Here is a 16,319-nt window from a genome sequence, read left to right as displayed (position 1 = left end):
AGTTCAATATTGATTCCAACATTGCATTTCTGTTTCTTCCCTAGTGACTACGTTTTTCGACGGCAAATATCTTAATGGGTGTCCTGGAAAATTACAGGTCAGGTCTTCCTTCTAAAATCTGTCAAAAAATCATCTACTCTTCATCGATAGAAACCGGGGAATGGCAAACAATGTTGACCGTGTCCAGGGAAACCACCATGCTGATGATGCTGGTCTGTCTTTCTAAAAACTGTAAATCTCCTCCACTCTTTATCAATAAATATGCGTCGGAATTCCGGGAGTGCACAGCATTAGGAATCTGCCACTTGATATACGAACTACGGCTAATACAATTCTCTATCACACATTTTAACCAGAATTCCTGTACATGAGCAATTTTAAATTTTAATAGTCTGATAACTATCTGAATATGAGTGGCCAAACTTAGAACGAGAAAATGAATCTATTAATTAGCAATCAAACTGGAATCACGATTTACGGTTTTTCTTATCAAATGTAATATGAATATCCATCTGAACATGCAATGGTATTTGACAGAGATAGGATTTAATACTTCAACTCAGGTACCTAATTACCTTTCCTTCAATGAAAACGCCTTACACTTGAGTACAGAAGTCGTTATAGCTTCCCAAAAAAATGGAATCCTTGATATTTGGAAAACTTAAAAGAGTGGGTTGGGAATATAATTTCGCAAGAGATTCTTTAAAATTTGTGATGCCTTGGACTTGGTGAGTGGTCATTGAACTCCACCCCTCTAAACTTTGTATAAACTATAAAGGCTTCCGCATAGCTAGATGCAGTTCCAGTACGAATAAGAACTTGTTTTCAACGGGTTCCGCCAAATGAACTGGTGGTGCCAATTGTGAGTTCATCTGGCAACCATTTGCTTAATTGTTTACGTATCTGTGCTAAGGTGTTCACCTGCAAGCCCTGGACACGTCGGAGACATGTCCGTTCGGCGAGCTACTTTCGACCGGGGCCACGGGGCGCACTTGGAAGCTCGGCAACCTATCCAAGTTAAGTTCGAGAAGACAATACTACTCCGGTGTTTTTGTCATTGGCGGCTGTAAATGGTACAGTCTCACCTACTCGCTTCATCATCATCATCAACCTCAGCATCTCCATCGTCCTCAAGTCTTCCTTTTGTCACTTTCCATAAAATTCCTCTGAATTTGCAGGCAGTTAATGGTTGACCCCTGGAGCATGGACTATAGTGGTCTACCACCACCAATTTCTCTTAATCTGTTCGTGTGTATCGCGGACTCTTCAACGCAGCACGGTCAATGGTCCGTCGACGCAGAATTTTCCTTCGCCGTTGTCGATCAAAAAAGCAAGGAGAGTGCCGAATATAGTATGCCTAAATGTCTAAAACTGATCTCCTCTGTTCCCCTAGCGGTTTTTTAAGCTGATTTTTACTGTATCTTGCAGATTGATTAATGGAGCGTTTATTCTAGCCAATTACTGCTGTGAAAGCACCCCCAAGAAAATTTTTTATCCGAACCTTCGTGGCGTAGTTTTCTCTTTTCTCATTTCCTTCTTCTTGTTTAACAGATGAGGAGCATTCCTTCACACCTCAAGCAATTTACTGCCTCTTTGAGAATTCATTTACTGTACACTGCCCGGTGAAAGGGTGTCTTGTCAACGATGCGTGTGTTATTAATGTCGCTATCACGGTTCAAAAGGTGGTCGGTTACAGGACGTACCCTGATGACTCGAAGAAGGAAACCACCGGAGGGCAGGGCGGCGCCGCAGCTCCTACCAAAGTAAGCTACTTTTTTCGACTCGATGCTCAGGATTTGAAACTAAGATCGCTAACCTAACCATGAGCAGCACCTCCTGATTTAAAATGAGAAAGAAGCAGACTTTATGATCTTCCTTTTCCTAAGCGGAAGCTGTTTTCAATTCAAATATCACAAGGGTTGTTCCGATATTAGGTGAAGGGCCTGAAATTGTGGTGTCGTCGTGCAACTATTCTGTCAAACGGCCGAGCCGACTCAATCGATTTAGGTGTGAAGCGTCAAAAATATATAGAAATTCGGTAAACAAATAAGTAGACGATATAGGAAATTTAAATAAAAAAGGAAATTGATAAAATTTGCAAAATTAGTTCAAGAACATGTGGTGCTCTTGAATTGGTTTGATAGATATTATTTAAACCAGCTTATGTTGATGACACTGATGTATCGGTTCAGATTGATCAAACTTTCTGTGGTGTTGATTTGGAGGTTGATTATAGTTCTGCCACGTTGATTTTAATTATCTTAAATTTTCAAGGTTATCTATTTAAACTAATTTCGAATTTTTTACATTTTTTTTGCAAAGTTTATACTTAAGAATTTTTCTCAATTCGTAGCCAACTCGTAATCAGCCGATTACTAGAATGGGGAGCCTTGCTGATTATAGTTTGAGATTGGTTCTGATATAATTGCATGTCTGTTGCTCAAGCTGAATCTGGATATCGGTAAGGCGGTTGGATCCCGTACGGATGAGACAGCAGATGAAAGCTGCTTCCCTGAGGGGCTGCTCATCGGAATCCCTCACCTCGATTATGTGGAGAACGGTGTAGGGGACAGTGTGTCGAAGGAGCTACGGTGGAATGGTTCTCTAAGAGACGTGAACAAAATGACTTACTATTTTGTTCTGCTGTCTCTGTATCTGCAAGGGGATCACAAGTGGAAGAACGAAGAGTGGCTGGCCGAGCTTAGGGATGCGTTGGCAATCAGCAACAGTGATCACGTTGTGGAACTGAAGCGCGTCACTTCTGGGGAATACTTCCGTGCATCTTCTTCTTCCTCTGTAATGCCCTAATGTCCCCTAGCCCTTCTACCGATCGAGAGCAAGTAGTTTTCCAAATTTCAATTGATATTGCTCGCTTGCGAATAGTTTTTTTTTATCTACAATTCAAGGTTATGTATTTTCGGTTGCTACATGTTAATCCGAGAGAATTAGACGTATTTTCCAATTTTACTGAAGCTCTATCGAGTCTGATATGAAAGCAGAATTCTCTGTCCAACACTGTAACCAGATGAACACATACTGAGAAAAATATCAATCTCTTTCCTGCGTACTTTTATTATACTGTACTCGCATGGGCCGTCAAAAAATGGGGATACAATCATCAAAAACGCGATGTCAAGCTGTTCCAAGTAATCAGCAAAGTAGTCTCTTCGGATACATCCGATAAAATTGACACGATATAAGTAATCAGCAAAGTAAACTGGAAACAAAAAGATAAAAAACAAAATGCAAGAGAAAAAGAGGGAGACAGAATCACGTTGGTCGTATGACCTTAATCACGTTGATCTCCTGCGTTCCCAGGAAACAGAATCCCGTAGCTCCTGCAAAATAGAAAAAAGACGCAATCATCAACTAGAAAAACAAGAACTATATGACCGTATCACACACGTAGGCATACTAATTATATGATTATAGACTGCATATTCACCTTCAAAACCATGACTTCACCCAAATGATTTTGAATATTAACATTATAAAATGTACACATCAGCAAACAATACAGGGCATTTTGAGGCACGAATTGCAAAACTAAGATACTACCGAAATGTTGACAAATAAATCATACTTAGAGCCATGAATTATATGATAAAATCAAGCTCAAAAAGTGAATCAATGTAAACCATAAAATTACCTCCATCATCTTGAAAGTACACCTAGCTGCAGCTGAGTTCGTGAAATGAATCATTTACTGGAGAAAGAGTTCTTAACGGTACGTGTGTGGCTGAGGTCGGTGTCACGTTTGAAAAGGTGGTCGTTTACATAACGTACCATGATGGCTGCAAGGAGGAGGCCACCGGCCCGGCCCAGGCCCGATGCCCAGCCTTAGTTCCGAGTAATCAGCACAGTAAAGAAAGAAGAAACAAAAAGCTGAAAACAAAAATACATCAAGTGAGAAAGAGAGCAAGAAAAAGCGACGTAGAGGGGTTTAAGGTATCAGGTGGAACAGATAACGAATTAATGATGCTTCTGAATTGTTCATATCGGATAACATGGAAAGAAAAACTGAATCAACGAAGTTTCAATAAAAATGAAATTTGGACTTTAGGGTTTTCCCACCAAATTCATTAGAACTAGCAACCTAGGTGCTTGAATATATTTGCTTCTTTGAAAACGCTACACAGTAAGTAGGCTCTACATTCTACATTTAAAAATAATAATTCGTAATCTGCATTTATCGCATTGAAAGATTCCGGTCTAAATCAAAGTGGATTGGCGATAGATAAATGTGGCAATTTTCGTTTGAGCTTCCCCACGATCTTCGAAGTTGTGCATGATACTTTGGAACCATAAGAAATTTAAAACTGCTTTTGCATAAGAATTACTTAAATTGATTTCTTCTTAAAAAGTTTCTGATGTATTGGACATGTGACAGGAGATTGGGCTATATGGTTGGGTGGTTCTCAGAGAGATTGCAACAGGAAGGTCTACCACTATGTTCTTCAATCTCTTTATACGAAAGGCGATCACAAGTGGTCTAATGAGGCTTGGCTAAGTGAGCTGAGCGACGCTTTGGGAATCAGCAACAGCGATCATGCGACGGAATTGAAGCGTCTGATTTCAGGGAAATAAGTTGCTTTGGACTTCCCGTAGAAGGTCATACGTTGCCAAACGCAGAGTTTTGTATCCAGCTCTGAGCGAGAGAGATAGAGAGACGTCAAGTGTCAAGGGCAAATACGTTTGCATTGTAAGTTTTGAGTAAAATTTTATGTAACTGTATCAGATACTAATCCGCCACATAAGTTTTGAAAACTTCTGAAAGTGCATAGACATAGGTGTTCTGACATCTGATACTGAAAGTTGCCTAAGACGGAGTTTTGTATCCCACTCAATAACCAGATGAACGAAGTTAGTTTTGCAGTAGCATTCAAACATTCTCTCATTGTACTTTTGAGTACAGATGTCCTTCTAGCTTCCGCAAAAAATTGGAATCCGTGATATTTAGAAAACTTAAAAGAGTGGGTTGGGAATATAATTTCGTCAGAGATTCTTAAAAAATTGTGATGCCTTTGACTTGGTGAGTGGTCATTGAACTCCACCTCTCCTAAAGTTTGTATAAACTATAAAGGCTTCCGCATAGCTAGAAGCAGTTCCAGTACGAATAAGAACTTGTTTCCAACGGGTTCCGCCAAATGTACTGGTGGAGCCAATTGTGAGTTCATCTGGCAACCATTTGCTTAATTGCTTACGTATCTCTCCTAAGGCTTTCACCTGCAAGCCATGAACACGTCGGAAACACGGCCGATTGGCGAGCTACTTTCGACTGGGTGCACTTGGAAGATCGGCAACATTTCCAATTTATCGACCGGAAATTACTACTCCGAAGTTTTTGTTTTTGGGGGCTGTAAATGGTATACTCTCTCCTACTCGCTTCATATCCATCATCAACTTCATCATATCCATCGTCCTCAAGTCGTCCTTTTGTCACTTTACATAAAATTCCGCTGAGTTTGCAGGAAGTTAAAGGCCTCCCTCTGTAACCGGAACGTCCCTGCTTTAACGTCAGGTCATCTTGGACTGTTCCTGTGTATCGCGGATTCTCCAACCCAGCAGGGTAAATGGTCCGTCGACGCAGAAGTTTCCTTGGGTGTTGTCGATCAAACAAGCAAGGAGTCTGACAAAGCGAGTATGCCTAAATGTCTAAAATTGATCTCCTATGTTCCGCCGGCAGTTCTTTAAGCTGATTTTTACTGCATCCTGCATATTGATTAATGGCGTGTTTAATCAAGCCAATTATTGCTGTGAAAGCAGCCCAAAAAAAAATTTTATCCGAACCTTCGCGGCATATTTTTCTCTTTTTTCATTTCCCTTCTTGTTGTTTAACAGATAAGAAGCATTCCTTTACAGCTCAAGATCACTGCTGTTATGGATCTTTCATTTGTTTCAGTACTCTATGCTGCCCGGAGAACCGGTATCTTGTCAACGGTACGTGCGTGGTTGAGGTCGGTATCACTGTTCAAAAGGTGGTCGGTTACATGACGTACCCTGATGACTCGAAGGAGGAAGCCACCGGAGGGCAGGGCAGCGCTGCAGCTCCTACCAAAGTAAGCTACTTTTGTTTAGTCGATGCTCAGGATTTGAAACTAAGATCGTTAACCTAACCATGAGCGTCAACTCCTGATTTAATATGAGAAAAGAACCCGACTTTATGATCTTCCTTTTCCTAAGAGGAAGCTGTTTTCAATTCAAATAGCACAAGGGTTGTTCCGATTTTAGTTGAAGGGCCTGAAATTGTGGTGCGGTCGTGCATCGATTCTTTCAACCGGCTGACTCAATCGATTTAGGTGTGTATCGTCAAAAATATATAACAATTCGGTAAAAAAGAACAAGTAGACAATATACGAAAATTAAATAAAGAAGGAAATTGACAAAATTTGCAAATTTAGTTCAAGAACATGTGGTGCTCTTGAATTGGTTTCATAAATATCATTTAAACCTGCCATTGTTGATGTCTCTGTGATGTGTATTATTTTGATTCAATCTGTTCAGAATGTACAAACGTTCGGTGGTATTGATTTGGGAGTTGATTATTGTGGTTCTGCCTCGTTGGTTTTAATTATCATAAGCTTTCAAGATTATCTATTTTAACTAATTTTGAAATTTTTACATTTTCTTTTTTTTGCAAAGCTAAACTTCTTAAGAACTTTTATGAATTCATGGCCAGTTCGTCTGAATCAGCCGATTAATAGAATGGGCAGCTTTGCAGATTATAGTATGAAATTGGTTCTGATAAAACTGCATGTTCTGTGGCTCAAGCTGAATCTGTATATTGGTAAGGCGGTTGGATGCCATACGGATCAGACAGCAGATGAAAGCTGCTTCCCTCACGGTCTTCTCATCAGAATCCCTCATCTCGATCATGTGGCGAGTGGTGTAGGGGACAGTGTGTTAAAGGAGCTGCGCTGGAATGGTTCTGTAAGAGACGTGAAGAGAATGACTTATTATTTTGTTCTGCAATCTCTGTATCTGCAAGGGGATCACAAGTGGAAGAATGAAGAGTGGCTGGCTGGGCTCAGAGATGCGTTGGCAATCAGCAACAGTGATCACCTTGTGGAACTGAAGCGCGTCACTTCTGGGGAATACTTCCGTACATCTTCTTCTTCTGTAATGCCCTAATGTCCCCTAGCCCTTCTACCGATAGATAGCAAGTAGTCTTCTAAATTTCAATTGATATTCCTCGTTTGCCAATCGGTTTTTATCTAGAATTCAAGGTTATGTATTTCGTGCCACTACATGTTATCCTGAGAGAGTTAGTTCGTACTTTCCCATTTTACTGAAACTCTATCAAGATGCATCGGCCGCATATAACTGTGGAGAAGAAAATTCCTGACATGCATCCAATTAGTGATCTGCCACCTGATATTGAAAGTATGGCAAACACAGAATTCTCTATTCAACAGTGTATCCAGATGAACACATACTGTAAGAAAATAATCATGCTCTTTCTTGCGTACTGGCATTTTGTATTATACTGTACTGGCATGAGCCGTCAAAAAATGGGGGTACAGTTATAAAAAACGCGATGTCAAGCTGATCCAACTAATCAGCAAAGTAGTCTCTTCTGAGACATCCGATTAAATTGAATCGATATAAGTAATCAGCAAGTAAACAGGAAACAGAAAGAACTGAAAACAAAATAAAAAGAAAAAGAGGGAGACATAGTGAGGTGTTTAAGAGCGAGACACGACCAATAGCCAAGTCGATACCGTAACTGTATCAGAGAAGCCGAGAATACCCCATGTGCGCAACATTCTAGCCTACTTAGATGACTGGGATAATGGAAAACTTTTGTCCCGTAACCTTCTCATTTCATCTGACATTCTTGACGGAGGGAACTAAGATACGGTACCCCTCTTCCTGAAGGAGGCAGAGGAACAAGCAAAGTCACGGGATCACCCTCTTTTGATTCCCTTTCAAGGTAGGATGATTGTCCAAGTAAACCTGTTTTCTTGGGGTTCCCAGAGAAATTATGGATGGATAGCCACTAAACCTAGAGACTAAGACAAATATAAAGCTGTTCAATATCCATAATTTTGTTGTTTTTAGTTTTCACAAGCCAGTCATAATTGCATTCATCATTATTACACATTAAGGTGCATACAGGCATATTCAGCAGTATCTAGACAAGCTATTTATATTTTACAACAATTTTGTGCCTTAATCACGTTGATCTCCTGCGTTCCCAGGAAACAGAATCCCGTAGCTCCTGCAAAATAGAAAAAAGACTATCATCGACTAGAAAAACAAGAACAAATTATAATTCACTTTCAAAACCATGACTTCACCCAAATGATTTTGAATATGAACATTTAACTTATGAGACCGACAATTATAATTCCTTTCCACTCAAAAAATTTACATGCATTTCGTCCTACCGCACTAAGTACCAGTCGCTTCACAATCGCTGTTAAGCACAAACATAAAATGTACACATCAGCAAAAAATACAGGGGATCTTGAGGTACGAATTGCAAAACTAAGGCACTAACGCAATGTTGACAAACTCCATCATCTTGAAAGTACACCTAGCTACGCTTTCTATCGAAAAGACTTAGAATCTCGTCCAACAATCTAAGACGACCACCTGAAGTTCAATGCCTCAACACGTTCTATAAGGAAATAAACATGATGACATTACATGGATTAAGAAACCAAATATACTTTCCTACTGTCAGGCCCACCTGGCAAGGCCAGCTCCTAATTGAAACCACTACCATGATGCCGGGAACATAGAACAAGGAATCAAGTTCAAAAACGACACAAAAATCTTTTGGCAAAGATTTCTTCTGAAGAGCAAATTTGCATAGCCAAAACATCAAACAGATCAACAGACTCCTTAGCATACTTACAATAATTAAAGGCCAAAATCTTCAACAAGAACCGAACTATGGCACGAGAAACTCCACAAATGTCAAATACTGATCAACCGAGCTCGACTAGCCACCTAAAATCAAACTAAACAGTTGCCCAACCAACAAAAACTAAGGAGACAAGACAGACAACCAAAAGACGAGAAACCCATTGATGACCGCCCCCTTTGACATCAGAATATCGATCAAGTGATGGCATACCGCAGTTTTAATTGTAGTAGAGCTCTAGGCCCATGCCATCGTGGATCTCATAGTCGCTGAGAGTGATGTGATCCTTATAGATGGTATACCACTTTTGTATACGGATCTTCTCAGCGCGGGTGCCCGTCTGAGCGGCGACGAGCTTCTTGAGGTCACCGATTGTGTCGTCCTCGTTGCACTTCACCCTGATCTTCTTGCCCAACCGATCGTTCAGCACCACCTCGATCATCTTCGCCCCTCAAAAGAACCGCACCCACAAGGAGGAGGAGGAGGAAGCAGGGTAGTAATCTAAAAAGAAACCACCAGAAGAAAACCCTAAGAAAGCAAAAAAAAAAACTTACAAAATTCCTGAACCAGGCAAAAATCAAACCCCAATCCTATAAACGCAGAGCGAGAATGAGAGAGAGAGTGACACGGGCCTCTCGCCGTCAGACGCACACACGCGCTCATCTTTCGCGCGAATAGTTCGAGAATGATCGCCTTGCGGCTGCCTTTATTTATAGTATCAAGCACTGAAAACAGGTTCGGATCTGGATCTAAGGATCCATAAACGAGATAAAATGGAAATCTTATCTCAAGTATTATTCACTCTCTTTTTTTTTTCTTTACACTTCTCACATTTGGCAAAAGGGTTTTGATGTTAAGATTGATTGGAGAGAAAAAGAGAGTTCAGGTGAGTAGGACTGTAGGAGTATTTCATTAAAGAGAGACAGTGTGTCTTGTGTACACCTAAAAATCTGTAAATCTGGAAACTATTAGTCATCCTTATTGAGTTAGATAAGTCCTCTCCTTTCTCAACTTTGATTGCTTGGGATAATAGATACGCATAAGGAACGTAAAAAAGCACCAAATCTGGATTTAGCAATCGGATCTTATTTTCATTGTCGAACAACAGTAATTGGATTCCAGTTGCGGGTTGGTGATGACTGATGAAATAAATTTGACAACCAACGTGGGTTCAGGCCTGCAAGGAGATAACGGATTTTGGGTCCGCTCGGCCCGATTCCCACCGATGGCAGAATCACGGTGGATGACATCCGACTGGTTGTCAACTGGGTGAGGGTGGGGGCGCCTCCTCTCTCACTCCCTCCCCTTGTGTCTTGATTCTTAGCCAAAACCCAAATGGTCGAGCTTCACATTATTTTATTTGATCTTGCTATCTTCTTGGATGAGCGCGTGGAGCCGTGGACTGATACCGCCTCAGCATTTGGGAAAATTGCGCGGCTGGGTTGAGCAGAAAGAAATGGCATGTCATTTCTTGATGTCCTTACCTGTTGGTGTTCCATCTTCCAATTTTAATAGAAGAGGTGTGACGGTTGTGCTCCAGGTAATGCAGAAGCAACCAATTTCCAGGATACCATTGTCACTGTTTTCTCTTTTCGTGGGTTGTTCTTCACTCTGTTGGCGGTGTTTTTTATTGCTTGTGTCTGTATTGTCCAGGCAAATGTTTCTGCTGTGTCAAGCAAAAAGCAGGTACGTCCTCAATGGTTATCGTTCTCTTCTTGGTCGCTTGTGAATTTTTGTTAGGAGATTTTTTCTGGGAGGCTTTTGAAGGTATCCTGATATTGAAAGCAGGAATGGCACTGTAGTATGACAACAGGAGTTCTTGGTGAATCCCCATTACTTAAAATGGTGCATTCCTTACAATCTTTCAACAGATTGACGCCTCATGGTGTTTTAAGGGACACCAATAATTTTTTAGTCATATCTTTCAGCTTATAGGCTTACTTCTCATGGGTTCTGCTGGGAATGAATCCCGGAGTAATGTAGCTTGATCTGCGATACTTTTAGAGCGTATCCTTTTCAACTAAGTTTCTTGGAGGCTTTGCAATATTGTGGAGAGGCTGGATTACTTACGCCAACGTTTTCATTATCTTTTGGAAGTGTCTGTTTTTCAAGATTTAGTTTTTCCTTTCCTTATATGTCTAGTTATTTGTTTATTTTGGTGGTTATGTAAGGTTAAAAGAGGGTTTTGGTGGGGAAGTCTGGAAGAAACTAATTCTTCTGCAATTTCAGAGATTTGTAAGTATTGAGGTGCATGCTCATCAGTTTGGCGAATCTCAATGTTCATCTGTTTGGCGGATCTTGTTCCGTATACTTGATTAGGGATGCCCTATATATCTATTCCCTTTTCAGTTGTAGAACTTTTTGCCATTTCTTTGCAGCAAGGCACATGGAAAACCCTCTGCTCAGCTGTTTACAGATGCTTGGAAAGAGTGAAAACAAAGAGCTATAGCTAAACGTAAAACACTTAATCAATGCAGCTACTGCAATAAAATTGGCCAATCGATCGATCAATTGAAGCTTAGTTCTTGTTGCAACTTAGAGAGATGTTAAATGATAGGTGTTTCCAGCTACGATAATATATCTTCTAATGGGCTTCTGTCTTGTGAAGTTCAAACACTAAATATGGAAGATCATCTTCAAAACCTCTCTTCCCTGGGATACCAACACAATTTATGGATGGTCTAAGTAATCTGGATAGCACGGCCACCCTTTGAACTGATAATTTTGACCTTGGCCCTCTAGAAACCATATTTTTTATTTACAAAATTGACTCAGATCGACTTATACAGTGACCTAGTCATATTCTTTCTTTTGTTAGCCTATTATGTTTTAGTTTAGGTTACCATGCTTTTACATTTTTTTTCTGCTTGATGATAAAGATGGCAAAGCCAGATGTTGGCAGTCATTTTTTATTTTTTACTCTCTGGATCCAACTTGTGTGGTGCAGGTGAATATAGTCCCTGTGGAACATGACTATTGATTCAGTGGATTTAGGCTAGTTTAAATATGTACGTTAGTGCACTACCAAGCACGTCTTGATTATGCTTTTCGCTGGTCATGTTCATGGTGCACAAGTTGGTTGGCTCAGTCTAGTGGTGCAAATGATTTTAAAGTTTTTTGTTTAGCCTGTTCACGATGAACTCTTAACTCAGCTTTGACCCATTGAAGCCTGTCGACCATTAGCGTAATTTTCCTTAAGCCTGATCCACATTGAAGTCCCAAGCTGGATGTAGGTGAAAATATATTTTAGTAGCCTGTTTTGCAAAGCCTTGTGTCTCCATGCTGAATGTAACTGAAACTTGCTAATCTTCATTTAGCAGCAAAACATGTGGCTATGAAGATGTTATCATCTTAAATTTTCTTTTTCTTCTTCAACTGTCTTAGCCAACTACTGTCTAATTTGAATAAACCTAACAATGAAGTAGCCGCAAGTGGTGATTCACTTTCTTTCTTCAGACTTTTTGGCCCTCCTCTATCATATACTTTTATATATTCTAGATTTTTTATATGTTCAATAATATTTTTTTTATTACAAAAGCGTGTGCTTTTTTATTTTTGTTGCTGTTTTTCAGAGTTTTAGAAAATTAGAAATCTTTATGTGCTGAGAGATGTAACTGAAATATCAGGAAACATATCCTATGAAACTCTTTTATGTTGCCAATTTGAGTTGGATTTTTGTGACCACCGATATTTGATGTCTTTATCCTTTTAACATTTGTGATTTATATTTATATCTCATGCATGACTTGCTAATGGTTTATCAGGGTGATGCTGTTTCAGTAACACGCAGGAATTTTATTAGTAAGGTTTTTCTAGGTTATGTTTGCTCAAAGCTGCGCCCAACGGATAGTGCATTTGCAGAGCAAAGAGATGTATTTAGGGAATATATAGACACTTTTGATGGTTACTCCTTGAAGTGCCCCTTGAACTGGATTCAAGTTCGAGGTTCTGGAGCAGATGTATTCTTTCGGGACCCATTTGTTCTTGATGAAAATCTTTCCTTGGAGATATCATCTCCTTCTTCCTCAAGGTATCAAAGTGTTGAGGATTTAGGTCCTCCTCAAGCAGCTGGAGAGAAAGTATTAAAGCAATATTTGACAGAATTCATGTCAACCAGACTTGGTGTGCGGCGTGAATCAAGTATTATTTCCACATCTTCCAAGGTTGCTGATGATGGGAAGCTTTATTACATAGTTGAAGTAAGAATTTGCTTTTCCTTAGTTTTTATTGCACTTATATATGACTAAAATTATTTCCTTTTTGTTACTTTATTTTTCTGTTTTTCTGGTTGTTTAGTTTTATTCCTATGCGTATATCACCTTTTTTCTCCCTGCATTTATTTGGGATTGCCTGAACTGTGAACACATGGTTGCACCTATCAAGCCTTTATTGAAAGTTGGGTAACAGTGGTTGTTGGGAACTGCTAAAGTGGAAGGCTGATAGATCCTGCAATTGACAAATGCCTCCTACGGGAGAAATGTTCAAATTATCACCACTGAGATACCTTCCCGTGCTTCTTTATGGACATTAACTTGCCTGATTCCCATGAAACACCGTAACAACTCACCTCAAAAGCAACCCTCTTGAAGAGTCTCAAAAGAGCCTTAAGTACATATCCATAATCCAGTATAATACTAGTCACGTTTTGCTGCTTGCTTTACTGCCATTGTTGCTGTATAAAATCTTGCTTGTGAGTAATTTGATTTGATGATCATGTAGGTGAATATAAAATCATATGCCAACAACAATGAGCTGGCTATCATGCCACAGGACAGAGTCACCCGTCTTGAATGGGATAGGCGCTATCTTTCAGTTCTTGGAGTTGAAAATAATCGTCTATACGAGTTGAGGTTACAGAGCCCAGAGAATGTCTTTGCATCTGAAGAAAATGTGCTGCGTGATGTTATGGATTCATTCAGAGTGTTCAAGTCAGCAGCTTAAAAGTTTTACGAAATATATGAAAGCCGAAAGTAGACATGCCATCCCCTTTCTTTTGTCAATAACCAAGAAATTTTCTATTATTTGATAAAAGTCATTTTTTCTCCTCTCCAACCAAGATTAGTGCTATTTGGAATGAGGGTTCTCATGATCTTTTGATGTTACCTTTCTGGGCTGTTGACAAAATTTTTCTGAGAATTCTGGCTATACGTTGTACATTCTTTATCCTTAAGCAGTAACTTCATGTTACTATTTGGTATTCTTGCTATGAGGTTCTATGTTTGCAGCTTTCCTTTTTCTAATGTTAGGTTGAACTGCAAAACATGGTCCAGATCACATTCTTAACTGTCTGTGTTCACCAGCTTTCTTCAAACTTTAATCCTATCTCCTGCAGACTGTCAACTTGGGATTAGCTGTGTTCATGGAAATTCCAAAGCCTAATTTTGAAATTGAACAATGGCTAATCATTTTTTAGCGTTAATATGTGATCTTTTTTAACACTTGCCAAAGGTTTTGTAGTTGTATTTTCTTTTTGTTTATTTTATTCAGCCTTGTTACTTTGATTGGTGTTCAGTTATTATAGTTTCTTAGCATCCTTTGTCCGTTAAAACTAACTCCATCTCTTGTTTGGCTATATTTCTCTCTGTATATAATACAAGTGCATCCATGCATAATCCTCAGTGATCCTCTACATCCTTGTTTGGTTTGCATTTGTTGGTGAATGCACAAGTAATTTAACTAGCCGGAGTCACGTTGCTAGTAGTTCAATTTTCATGACTGGACCAAGAGACAGCCTCAACTTATGTTAAAGCAGGAAATAAAAAGATCCTGTTGGATGTCTTTCCATATATATATGGCTTGCACTTGGTTGTCAGCAGAAGCTCTCCTCCAACTTGCACGTTTGTTAGAGGTCTACTGCTGAAGCCATTTCTGAGAACACTGTTGAAGAGATGGCAAATCTAATATGAGGCATACAACTGTTATGGAGATAGATTCTAGACCTTCCCAATATTTGGGTAGGTTCCATTACTAATCAGTTATAGGCAATCTTGTCACGTCCAATCCTAAGCTTGGGATTGATCTGGGATCATACGATTGCGAAGTACCTTGTGGGTGAAGTTATTTATTCAAATGGACCGTGCATAGCAGCCGTAGCTTGAGGGAAACATGCTTCTTTTCTAGGATTGCCTTGGCTGCTTCGATCTGCTTTTTGCTGCACTCCATTTTCCCAATTCTATTGTGTATCCTGATGTCGTCTGCATGGCCTCCCCTTTTAAGTATGGCTACTCATTTCTTTTTTCATTTTGTTGGTAACGGTGGTCAAAACAGCTTGCAAGTCTGGGAGTTATCTCTTGTTGCAAGCTTGAAACTTAGTCGTTCTCCCTGGTGACCCCAAGGGTTTTTACAAATCCCGAAAGCCAAACGGCGTTCGGGAGCTTTTCTCTTGGGCGATCCAAGAGTATTTAAAGTGAAGTCTAGTCGACATTTAGTTTCGGTAGTTCTCTTCTCCCATGTAATTCTATTGCACAAATGTCTGAGGTTGATCGAGAATTCCTTTGCTCTCTCTCTCTCTCTCTCTCTATATATATATATATATATATATATATATAGCTTTGAAATCAAGCTAGGTAGTGGCTAATTTTCTTGAACTTCTTGTTCGTGAAATGAATCATTTACTGAAGAAAGAGTTGCTGCCCTGTGCAACTTGATGCTTCACTGACAGATTATTTGTTATTATATGTCAAACAACATAAGTACCTGAGTAAAATCATATTGTCCGCTGCCCTCTAGGGAACATGATGTGCTCTAAAAGGGAAGAGAGGGGTCTCCCTCTTGCACACTTGGATCATATCCTTAGGCTTACTCTTGCAGTAAGGTTCATATTAGAATTTAGATATGGCTTCAGTCCGATTGGACGATATCAATGGATTCATTATGGTCCATTCAGTCGTATTAACTTTCAAGAAATTGAAATCGTAACTCCCTTCGTTGTGGGGTTCCAAAGCATAAATCCAGTCCTTTTAAGTTTGGAAGGAACCAAACGATATTTTACTCATTTCGTGAATCACGTCTATAGTTTTGATTCAAACAAACATCGATCATTGATGATCCCTTTGATATCTTTCTCTCACATATATTTACACATTCTCACATATATTTATATATGTGGGTGGGTGGTGGATTGATATGAATTCATTCATGACATTAAGATATGCTGAACGTCTTCCTTCATGTTTACATCAAGATTTTTTGCTCGATATGACCCTGATCAACATTCGTGCCTGCCAAAGCGATACAACTGATCCGGTGCCGTATCAGCTGATGCATTTCCAAGCGTCTCAACCTAAACCAACAATATCGGGTATTAGAAATGCTAACTTTTTCCAACATGTGATAATTCGATTACAAAACTGTTCTGTTTGCCAGTTATAATTAGCAAAAGCGAGATATATCAGCATAATTACTTATAAATAAAAAATGGGTCTAAGAATGATTTTTTTTCTAATGT

The 16,319-nt window shown here is 39.5% G+C and overlaps 3 protein-coding genes across 5 annotated transcripts; 2 read left to right on the top strand and 1 right to left on the bottom strand.

Annotated features, from left to right (window-relative positions):
- Window positions 1-3,284: 3,284 nt before the first annotated feature.
- LOC116262596 (ubiquitin-like protein 5) lies at window positions 3,285-9,576 on the bottom strand. Of its 3 annotated transcripts, none has more exons than XM_031642087.2 (3): window positions 9,456-9,576; window positions 9,086-9,373; window positions 8,014-8,221 (listed from the first exon to the last, which is right to left on the bottom strand). In XM_031642087.2, exon 2 carries the CDS (start codon window positions 9,312-9,314, stop codon window positions 9,093-9,095), a length of 222 nt encoding a protein of 73 aa, XP_031497947.1. In that variant the 5' UTR covers window positions 9,315-9,373; window positions 9,456-9,576; the 3' UTR covers window positions 8,014-8,221; window positions 9,086-9,092. The 3 variants fall into 3 exon arrangements, with proteins under 3 accessions (XP_049935822.1, XP_031497947.1, XP_031497948.1); XM_031642088.2 differs by having other exon boundaries at window positions 9,505-9,559; XM_050079865.1 differs by lacking the exon at window positions 8,014-8,221 and adding an exon at window positions 3,285-3,338 and having other exon boundaries at window positions 9,086-9,559.
- LOC126410457 (ubiquitin C-terminal hydrolase 12-like) lies at window positions 5,236-7,131 on the top strand. The gene is made up of 4 exons (XM_050080170.1): window positions 5,236-5,366; window positions 5,472-5,641; window positions 5,842-6,059; window positions 6,772-7,131. Exons 1-4 carry the CDS (start codon window positions 5,236-5,238, stop codon window positions 7,129-7,131), a joined length of 879 nt encoding a protein of 292 aa, XP_049936127.1.
- Window positions 9,577-10,060: 484 nt separating the features above from the next.
- Window positions 10,061-14,069, top strand: LOC116261709 (psbP domain-containing protein 1, chloroplastic). Its single transcript, XM_031640518.2, has 4 exons — window positions 10,061-10,412; window positions 10,526-10,558; window positions 12,637-13,071; window positions 13,592-14,069. Exons 1-4 carry the CDS (start codon window positions 10,254-10,256, stop codon window positions 13,811-13,813), a joined length of 849 nt encoding a protein of 282 aa, XP_031496378.1. The 5' UTR covers window positions 10,061-10,253; the 3' UTR covers window positions 13,814-14,069.
- Window positions 14,070-16,319: the final 2,250 nt, after the last annotated feature.

Source organism: Nymphaea colorata, chromosome 10, assembly GCF_008831285.2.
Source record: "Nymphaea colorata isolate Beijing-Zhang1983 chromosome 10, ASM883128v2, whole genome shotgun sequence".
Taxonomy (NCBI): Eukaryota; Viridiplantae; Streptophyta; class Magnoliopsida; order Nymphaeales; family Nymphaeaceae; genus Nymphaea; species Nymphaea colorata.
Note: the sequence above shows the minus strand (reverse complement) of the source record. Positions and strands in the feature narration are given on the sequence as shown.

Excerpts from the sequence above, each read along its gene's own strand:
- LOC116261709 (XM_031640518.2), top strand. The coding sequence starts at position 10,254 with ATGAGCGCGTGGAGCCGTGGACTGATACCGCCTCAGCATTTGGGAAAA. Across the intron at positions 10,559-12,636 it reads CTGTGTCAAGCAAAAAGCAG|GGTGATGCTGTTTCAGTAAC; the intron begins GTACGTCCTCAA and ends ATGGTTTATCAG. Across the intron at positions 13,072-13,591 it reads AGCTTTATTACATAGTTGAA|GTGAATATAAAATCATATGC; the intron begins GTAAGAATTTGC and ends ATGATCATGTAG.
- LOC116262596 (XM_031642087.2), bottom strand. The coding sequence starts at position 9,314 with ATGATCGAGGTGGTGCTGAACGATCGGTTGGGCAAGAAGATCAGGGTG.
- LOC126410457 (XM_050080170.1), top strand. The coding sequence starts at position 5,236 with ATGAACACGTCGGAAACACGGCCGATTGGCGAGCTACTTTCGACTGGG. Across the intron at positions 5,367-5,471 it reads GTTTTTGGGGGCTGTAAATG|GAAGTTAAAGGCCTCCCTCT; the intron begins GTATACTCTCTC and ends CTGAGTTTGCAG. Across the intron at positions 5,642-5,841 it reads CAAGGAGTCTGACAAAGCGA|ATAAGAAGCATTCCTTTACA; the intron begins GTATGCCTAAAT and ends GTTGTTTAACAG.